The sequence below is a fragment of the Otolemur garnettii genome, unplaced genomic scaffold (genome assembly GCF_000181295.1).
Source record: "Otolemur garnettii isolate 467f Iridium unplaced genomic scaffold, OtoGar3 scaffold00143, whole genome shotgun sequence".
NCBI classification, from domain to species: Eukaryota; Metazoa; Chordata; class Mammalia; order Primates; family Galagidae; genus Otolemur; species Otolemur garnettii.
Genome location: NW_003852538.1, coordinates 1,916,768 through 1,927,167, shown reverse-complemented (window position 1 = coordinate 1,927,167; position 10,400 = coordinate 1,916,768). Strand labels below are relative to the sequence as shown.

At 39.2% G+C, this 10,400-nt stretch overlaps 1 protein-coding gene across 1 annotated transcript in view; it reads right to left on the bottom strand.

The window, feature by feature from the left end:
* Positions 1 to 10,400, bottom strand: part of RAB21 (RAB21, member RAS oncogene family) — a 43,561-nt gene that overhangs the window by 17,468 nt on the left and 15,693 nt on the right. Inside the window, exons 2-3 of the mRNA XM_003798951.3 lie at positions 9,640 to 9,747; positions 5,518 to 5,581 (exon numbers count right to left, since the gene is read on the bottom strand). Of these exons, the coding sequence (XP_003798999.1) occupies positions 5,518 to 5,581; positions 9,640 to 9,747 (172 nt within the window). The remainder of the gene's footprint in view (positions 1 to 5,517; positions 5,582 to 9,639; positions 9,748 to 10,400) is intronic.

The window sequence follows — 10,400 nt, the reverse complement described above, 5'->3', positions numbered from 1 at the left end:
AAAAAAAAAAAGCTATTTTTGAAAACCTAATTAGTATTTTAAATTTAAAAACTTTTAAATTCCTCTATGAAGTAACTACTAGTAGTGTGAACAATCAATGTTCACAATGCAAAATGTGCTATAGAAAACTGACCTGTTAGTGGCTGATACGTTTTCAAGCTCAAGAACCTTTTAGGACTTAGATCCTTTCAAAGGCAAGACAGGTAGGGGAGGCCCATGTCTGCTTCAATACTACACTGCAGCTACAAAGGGAACTTTCCAATAGGCTCAAAACATTTGAAACACAGACAAGCACCAAAGTAAGCACTTGCTTGAAAGTACAGTATTATAAAGGATTAAAAAAATAGACTGAGTAGGGGTGGCACCTATTACTCAGTGGGCAGGGCACCAGCCCCATATACGGAGGGTAGTGGGTTCAAACCTGGCCCCAGCCAAACTGCAACAAAAAAATAGCTGGGCATAGTGGCTGGTGCCTGTAGTCCCAGCTACTCAAGAAGCTGAGGCAAGGTAATCACCTAAGCCCAGGAGTTGGGAGTTTGCTGTGAGATGTGTGATACCACAGCACTCTACTGTGGGTGATAAAGTGAAACTCTGTCTCTGCAAAAAAAAAAAAAAAAAAAAAAAATAGGCTGAGTCTACCAGAGAAGGAAGGGATGGTTTACCTTCTAAGAATAGAAAAAAATTTATCTTCTTTAAAAATACATATTTTGGCCAGGCGAGGTGGCTCACGCCTGTAATCCTAGAACTCTGGGAGGTCCAGTGGGTGCACTGCTTAAGCTCATGAGTTTGAGACCAGCCTGAGCAAAAGTGGACCCCATCTCTACTAAAAATAGAAAAACTGAGACAAGAGGATCACTTGAGCCCAAGAGTTGGAGGTTTCTTGGAGCCATGATGCCACGGAACTCTACCCAAGGTGACAGCTTAAGCCTCTGTCTCAAAAAAAAAAAAAAAGTATTTGAATTAAGAACACAGAAGTGATATAGATAGTGATATTTCCAATAGTGATCAAGAACTAGAATCATATATTGCTTAAACTGTTTGGTTGTGTGGCATAGTGGAAAGAAGGTTTCAAAAAGCTTTTGAATCTAATAAAATTTGTTTTTAAGACCTGGCTCACTTCCTAACTATAAGATTTGGGTAAAATCACTGAAACACTCTAATAAGCCTTGCATGGTTGATGTGAAAACAAGATACATATGAAAGGCAAAGCATATAATTCATGCTCAAAAAAGAGCAGTTATGGCTCAGCACCCATAGCACAGTGGTTACGGTGCCAGCCACATACATTGAGGGTGGCTTACTCAAACCCAGCCTGGGCCAGCTAAACAACTGCAACAACAAAAAATAGCTGGGCGTTGTGGCAAGCGCCTGTAGTCTCAGCTATTTGGGAGGCTGAGGCAAGAGAATTGCTTAAGCCCAAGACTTTGAGGTTGCTGTGAGCTGTGAAGCCATGGCATTCTACCAAGGGCAACATAGTGAGACTCTGTCCTTTAAAAAAAAAAAAAAAGAGCAGTTATTACTATCAGCCATATTCATCACAGTGAAGGATAAAAAAAAACAAAAAACTAAAAACTGTTTATCCAACACTTACTGTAGGAAATCTCCTCCATCTCCTCAATCTACTTAAGCTGGCTTTCGTGCTCTCACGGCATCACACTCCACCTGCATAACGTTTCTCATAAAGCCTAACAGCCTATTTTTCTTTTTGTCTCTACACAAGAAGCACAAGGACAGCATTTATTTTGTCTAATTACTCACTATACCATTCCCAAAGCCTGGTACATAGTAAACAATATACGGTGTTTACTATGGATACAGGCTTCAAGTGGCAGGCAGACATGAGTTAAAATCCAGGTCTATCTCTAACTAGCCTTGTCTAACTACTCTGAGAAATATTAAGCTTTCTAAACCCATTTCCTCATCTGTGAAATGGAAATGGTCTTCTTATAGCTATTATTGGGAAGCTTAAAGGAAATAATAAATGTGTAGTTCACAGAATATTCCTGGGCACTCAATAAGTGCTAACTATGATTAAAAATAAATATTTGTTTAAGAAACATGTAAATGTTAAGGACAGACTAGATGAAAAATGCTGGCAAGTAGAGCACCCGCAGGTAAGAATGCTGACTAATGGATTAATGACCTAGAGTGAACAGTCTCTGCCTGTGAAGTATGACGCTCTCTATTACTGATTAACACATGGTTATTAGCCAAGTGCAGTGGCTCACACCTGTAATCCTAGCACCCTGGGAGGCTAAGGTGGGTGGATCACCTAAGCTTGGGAGTTTGAGATCCCATCTCACTAAAAATAGGAAAACTAGCCAGGTGTAGTGGCCGCACCTGTAGTCCTAGCTACTCTGGTGCCTGAGGAAAGGGGATTTCTTGAGCCCAAGAGTTTGAGCTAAGTTGCTGTGAGCTAGGGTGTTGTGGCATTTGTACCCAGGGTAACAGAGGGAGACTCTGTCTCAATAAAAAGGAAGAAACATCAGTGGCTTAGATAGAACCAGCAGGTTGATTTTCAATTTAAACATGAAAAAGCTAGCAGACTAGCTTTCAAACATTAAACAATGTAAAATTCAAACACTTAACTTGTATATTATACTGTGTATCAAACATTAAAATTCAGAAATATATGACAAGTTAAAATTTCTACACAAAAGCAAGCTTAGAAAAACCTCAAGAGGACTTCTGATTTCTGTTAACTATAGTCTATGTAAAAAAGACTATGAGTTGACATGGCAACTACAAGTTTATACAATCTTGAGGAAGGACAGTGTGAGGATTAAAAAGTAAGGACTGTAAGTATATATGTGGAAGAACATCTGGATTCTGGTGTTCATTTCCAAGGGTAGGAGACACACTGACATACTGGAATAAACTTAGGAGAAAATGATCAGGATAATGAAAATGTCTGCAAGGCATGGCACATGAAAACTGGCTGAACATCTAGAGCAGTGGTTCTCAACCTGTGGCTCGCAACCCCTTTGTAACAATGAAAATACATCTTGCATATCAGATATTTACATTATGATTCATAACAGTAGCAAAATTACAGTTATGAAGTAGCAATGAAAATAATTTTATGGTTGGGGGTTACCACAACATGAGAAACTGTATTAAAGGGTCGTGGCATTAGGAAGGTTGAGAATCACTGCTCTAGAGAATATAAAACATTAGAACTTTTCACGTAGGCTTCAAATGCTTGAAGTGTTGCCTTACGTAAAGAGAAAAGAATAAATACTTGTCAAATGCCTGCCTCTATGCCAAGTATTTTTCAATTCATTATTTAATCTTCATCACAATCCGTGAGGTAGTAGTATTATTTCAAAGTTATTAATAAAACAGAAGATAGAGAGGCCAAAGTGGGCAGATCATCTAAACTTAGGAGTTTGAGACCAGCCTGAGCTAGAGCAAGACCCCATCTCTAAAAACAGCTGGGCTGAGGCAAGAGAATCGTTTGAGCCCAAGAATTTGAAGTTGCTGTGAGCTGTGACGCCATAGCACTCTACTGAGGGTGACCAAGTGAGACTCTGTCTTAAAAAAAAAACAAAACAGAAAATAGAACACTGATCTGCTACAGAGTATAGAATAAAAATCAAAAAGTGGGAAAAATAATGCAAATGCCCATCAATAGCAAAGTGGATAAATGTGGAATGTTCACAGAATGAAGTATTAGACAGCAGAGAGAATAAAATATGAACTACAACTACACAGCAATGAAAAGGAATCTCATAAACATAACATAAACCAAAAAACCCAGACACAAAAGAGTTCATATCATATGATTCCATTTATGTAAAATTCAAAACAAAACTAATTCATGCAGTTAAAAGTCAGAATAGGGGTGGGGGAGAGTGGGGGGCTGAAAGAGGTCAACTGTGACAGTGATGGGATAAGAAGTGAGTGGGCTTCTAGGTAGAGTACTGCTTATACTTTGTGAAAATGTTATTAAAAATTTATAAACTTTCTATATATCTACTGTATTTTAATAAAAAGTTCATTTTAAAAATCAGTAAGCAATAGCTATAAGGAATATGATTTCAGATAAATGTGAAGTCAAAACTGTCAAAAATGAGTTAAGAAAAAAAATAGTAGCCTAATAACAAGAGTCACCACAGTTCTTCATACAACAGTAATGATGATCTAAATGTGATTCTTAAATTGGGTCAGAATAAGCAAGTTGTAGGATCAGGTGCGGTGGCTCAGCCTGTAATCCCAGCACTCTGGGAGGCTGAGGCAGTGGATTACCTGAGCTCACAGGTTCGAGACCAGCCTGAGCCAGAGTGAGACCCTGTCTCTAAAAAACAGCCAGGCGTTGTGGCAGGTGCCTGTTGTACCAGCTACTTAGGAGGCTGAAACAAAAAAATCACTTGAGCCCAAGAGTAAAGTCAGACCCTGTCTCAAAAAAAAAAAAAAAAAAAGGCAAGTTGTTCCCAACATATGGGCAAGTATGTAGGCTAAATCAGAATCAAGAGCACAGTGTCTACATAAAGGAGACCCTCCAAACCATCTGTGGAAGGAATGAAGATGGCATGCAAATTAATTAATTAATTCTTTCTTAGTACCATCCATAGAGATTCCGATTTAATCTATATGGAATGAGGCCTGAGAAACTTTTTAAAAAATATTTTGAAGTTCTCCAGGTTATCCTAATAGCAGCCAAATTGGGGAACAATGGTAAACAGGCTATCAAAATTATGCAATATTCCTGCCATCTGGCCTAACATATAGAATCTAGACCAAAAGGCAGGGGAAATCATCTCCTGTCAGACTTGCATCATGTTCTGGGGCTATAAAGTTATTAATCTAAAGGTGACAAGATATAAGAAATGTAAACTCAAATTTTTTAAAATCTTAAGGCTAAAAGCTGAATTTCCCCATAGTGATAATTCTGTTGCTTCATTTCTACAAATAATATATTTGTCCTCCACTAAAAGAATCCTGGTTTCACCCAGGTCATTCTTACTATTATCAGCCATGTAGTAAGGAAGAGAGAATACAGTCTGAGGCTACATATCATAAGAATTAATATCACAGGCACAGGAGTCAGTATTACTTCAATTCAAATCCAGTCTCTTAAAGCTGCTTGGTATTGGGCAAGTTAAAGAGTATCTCCAGGACTCAGCTTTCTCTATGTAGCCCTCATAGGGTTACAAGAATTATACGAGATAATGTCTACTGCCCATACAAGCCAGTGTCTATCATAATTTTACCGCTCAATAATTAATCACAGAAATAATTATCTACTTTTTCAAAAACTGAGATCTGTTTGAAGAAACAATAATATAATGAAAAAGGGAACCAAACAGAAACCCCAGAAGCCTGTGAGTTCCAGAGTTCCCTTACTTTACCCATTAAGACTATTCCTCTGCCCTGGATCATGTCCTACCTGCATCATTGAAGTCAAATTTGTCCTTTACCTTAACGTGTATGGTTAAATGTCCTTTACGTTAACATGTATGGTTAAAACATTAGGGAAACAAAAAACTTAAAAAAGAAACAAGTAACAATGCTTACCAACTATACATAAACAGATTTCATTTCCCAACATTTTCCGTAATTCTTTGACCCAGTTTTTTACCTGTGTGTACAAAAAAGCAAATATTAAAACAAATCCTGTTAAATTATTACTACTAAAAACCCAAAAATGCAACATTATCAAAATACCTCAGAACTTTGCCTAACAGCCCGTAATTTAGCTATTCCTAGGAGTAATCCACTAAAGGACCATCCGTCACCATGTTACACTGCAGACCACATACACACAAACACACGGAGTACAGGTGAAGGGTGTCTCGGTACCTACATGTGGGCACACACAGATGTACCTCTAAGTACAAATTTTCAACAATCTTCCATAGATCCTAGCAAAACTATTCAGCAGAGCAAAAGCATGTCAACTCCAGCCTCCGATAATAGATGTTTACATAGTATCACTTTGGACTCAGGAACAAAGGGGCTTAAAACAGTCTTTGTGTACTCAAAGTCTTTCCTAAACAGTAGGCATAGGAATTTCTGTGTGTCATACTAAAGTACATGGGTACCAAAAACAAGAGTGACAAAATAAATGTTCATTATTTAGTAGATGACAGGGTTTTTCAACCGTGGCAATACTGACACCATGGCTTACCTAATTCCTTGTTTGGAAGACTATCCTGTGTGATGTCTGATGCTCAGCAGCATCCCTGGCCTCCTACCCACTGGACGCAGGAGCACCCTCCAGTTGTGACACCCAACAACCTCCCCAGACCTGCCATCCCTAACAGAGAGCCACTGGGGCACCATGACTTCAGGCACAAATCGATGCTGCACTAGGAACGAAGCATGGCACTGGGAGAAGTTGGAAGTAAACTAGAATGACATATATTAATCTTTTAAGCTCATGATTTTAAGTATGTTTTTTTTGAGACAGTGCCTCAAGCTATCCCCCCGGGTAGAGTGCTGTGGCATCACAGCTCACAGCAACCTCCAACTCCTGGGCTCAAGCGAGTCTTCTGTCTCTGCCTCCCAAGTAGCTGGGACCACAGGCACCCACCACAACACTCGGCTATTTTTTGGTTGCAGCCGTCACTGTTGTTTGGCGGCCCGGGCTGGATTTGAACTCGCCAGCTCAAGTGTATGTGGTTGGCGCCATAGCCACTTGAGCCACAGGCGCCGAGCCGATTTTAAGTATGTTGATACAAGAAAATAACATGGAGGCCAGGCATAATGGCTCACGCCTATAATCCCAGCACTTGGGAGGCTCAGGTAAGTGGACTGCCTGAGCTCATAGGTTCCAGACCAGCCTGAGCCAGAGCGAGACCTTGTCTCTAAAAAATAGCCGGGTGTTGTGGTGGGTGCCTGTAGTCCCAGCTACTTGGGAAGCTAAGGCAAGAGGATCACTTGAAACCAAGAGTTTGAGGTTGCTGTGAGGTAAGATGCCACTGCACTCTACCAAGGGTGACCAAGTGAGATTCTGTCACAAGAAAAAAAAAGAAAGAAAAGAACATGATAAAAAAACCTGAGACATCTGCTTTCATATTTTGCAAGGGAACTCAATCTGCATGTAATCAAGTTATATACAACTGAACACGTATTCCTAAAAAAAAATACACACACACACACCCCTCTAAATTATAAAACTTACATTAAATATGTGAAGAGCACTTACTATGTCCTATGTACAAATATAACAGTTCCAGATTCCTATTCTCCGCAAGAATGCAGAGGAACTGTCTTTAGTAAACCTCAAATCCTTATAAAAACACTTTATAACAGCACTGAACCAGTTTTCTTAGTACAGCCCCATTTTTTTTGTTTCATTCACATATATGTATAAAGTTTTCAAAGCATTTAACTTCTACCCTCAACTGACTCCACCTAAGAAAAAGCTAACAGTACTGATATAATACATGCATCCTTATTGCCTCAAAAGAAACATGTCAGAATTCTATTCCCTGTACATGTAGAATCACAACCTACTAATCCAACCAATTTTTTAAAAAATTTGTTACTCATCTCCAATTAGGTATCCTTCCATAGCCATCTTATTCTTTACTCTCATACATTTTGTGGTAAAAGATGGTGACAAACGCTTTGTCAATCCTCCCATCACATGGGATTCCTGGCCTCCTACCCAGGAATCCTGGATGCAGGAGTGTAGGAGACGCCAACATCCGAGCAAGATGATCTGCAGCTGAGGCATGGACCTCGGGCGATTCCGCCACAGGAGTTCCTTGTGGGAGGAGCCCGTGCCCTCAGCACGTGGTCATTGTTAATTACTCCCCTCACCTGTATCATTCTCTTTCAATAAAAGGCTGGTGCTGAGGTTGTTCGGGGCTACCGGAAAGTAAGGGCTAGCCCGCCTTTCACAAGCTTGTACTTCTAATCCGCCTCTCGCCTGGTTCCTTCCTGCACTAACCGAGACCAGGGCCACAGGAGCCCGACGGGTCGCAACACAGGAGCACCCTCCAGTTGGGGTGGTTAAATATGAAACTGCAAAAGCACCCTCCAGTTTGAAATTGGACTGGTCTTGTAACCTGCTTTAGCCAAAAAACGTGGCAGAAGTAATGTGGTGCACATCCTGGACTGAAGCTCCAAGAAGTTCTGGTGGCTTCTACATTTAACTCTTGGGATCCAGATGTTATATAAAAAACTTAGGCCAGAACACAGAATTAGAGAACAAATGAAGTAAAGGAGTATAAGACACTAGAAGTAGTAAAGAGGCCACATGGAAGGGAACCAGGCCTTGTTAGACATTCCAGCCCAACCAAACTCCCAGTGTAAGCAGCTGCATGAGTGGCTCCCCTGACACCACTCAGAGCAGAGGTCCTGCTTGGGCAACCCACAAAATCACTGTTTTAAGCCACCAAGTTCTGTGGGATTTATTATATAACAACAGACAACTGACCACTTTCCAAACTAAATGACTTTAAATTTTCTTAATCAATAAAATACTTAAACTATTTCTTTTTAGGCAAAAAACCAAGAGGGGATAACAAATAGCACCAAACAGCAGCCTCAAAATTACTTTTAAATATCATTCTATCTGCAAAGTACCTACTGCTTCATTGTTTTACTCCTTGAACTAAGTTTTCCTGTGTATCATTAATAACCCCAAGGGCTGACTTGTATATCCATTCCATCAGATTTAAATAGGAGACAAAATTAAGAGAAAAACAAAACTAAACTAAAAAGTCAAGATCTTATACAAGAACAAATCTGTAACTCAAGAAAAGCTTCTACCTTGTAAATGATTTCCTTTGGTTATGCGTTGGTGACAAATTTATTCCACAAAAGGTTTTAGGAGGAAAGGTCAAATAAGTAACCCATTCTGATTGCAATAAGAACCCAAAGGTTAAGTTAAATGGTAACTCATTTTTGGTCCCGAACAATTTTGAAAAACCCTACTTTTGTGGTATATGCTTGAATAAGAGCAAAAAATGAAGGAACTCCACCATAAACATACAGGTTTTTTTGTAATTTATATTATATCCTTTAGGACAGTAGTTTTCAACCTTCCTAATGCCGTGACCCTTTAATACAGTTCCTCATGTTGTGGTAACCCCCAACCATAAAATTACTTTCGTTGCTACTTCATAACTGTAATTTTGCTACTGTTATGAATTATAATGTAAATATTTGATATGCAGGATGGTGTTAGGCTACCCCTATGAAAGGGTTGTTCAACCCCCAAAGGGGTCGCAACCCACAGGTTGAGAATTGCTGCTTTAGGATATTTAATTAGGAGAAAGAGCTTAAATTTGATTTTGCTCTTCCATTTTTCTGTTCCATAAAGGGAAACAAGTTCCCTGTGCGGCCACATTAATGGTACTCAATATGAACAGAATCAAAGAAATGTGTGTGATTTTTCTTTAACAGGGAGAAACAAAGCCCTATATTTCTCCAAAGCTTAACTCCCAACGATTTCCCTTTCTTAATACTTGAGAAACCCACAGAGTAAACCAATAGTTACTCTAACATGAACTAATATGAATTAAATACTGCACTGCAAAAATGAGTGGTCACAATTTATGCACAAACCAGACACTTTACTTTTAAAAACAAAACTAATCATATTAGCGAACAAATGTCTTGAAACTTGAAAAATCAGAATTGTTCTTCTAATTAAATAATCTACCCACAAAACAAACAGAATACCTTCTGAAAAGAATCTTCATCTGTTATATCATAAACTAAAATAGCTCCATTTGAATCTCTGTAGTAAATTGGACCCAATGCATGGAATCTCTCTTGACCTGCTGTATCCTAAATAAAATAATAAATACTTATTAGATTATAAGGAAAACATACATCTGCTATTGCAACTACAATGAACTTTCGATTAGCTGAAAAGTGGGACATAAAGTCACAGATAACCCCAAAACACAGTTAAAAGCAAAAAACAAGTTGGCTAAACATTTTTTTAAATCAAGTTATGACCAGTAACATTCTAGTGACGGCGTGTATACAAAGGCTACTTTCTCCCTCCCAACATCCTCTCTTTCTCAGCAACCTCCCCACTCCCACCCATGCCCACTAAAAAAACCAGTTCAATTGCCAGAGGGCCAGAATGGCCAATATTACTGTAAGCCAGAAACAGATCCTGCCCTAAATTTAGGTTCCCCACACAAGGAGAAGAGAAAGATAGTATTTACCAGGAAGAGCCACCAGCCAAGTGCCCTACAGCACTGCGTTACCTTCACCCTATTCTCCACATTCACCCTTAGAAGGCTAAACATGGGGTGAGGGGTTTTAAAGCCACTAGGTAGGCTGTTCGGCTGTCTACCCAATCTGTCCTCTCTCTAAAGTAAAATCCCTCTAAATTGGCCCTTCCCCAGTTGGAAAGTTATGAAAGTTATGACAATATTCAAATATACAATTAGTATTTGAAACACCATTCTTTTTATATATATATATAT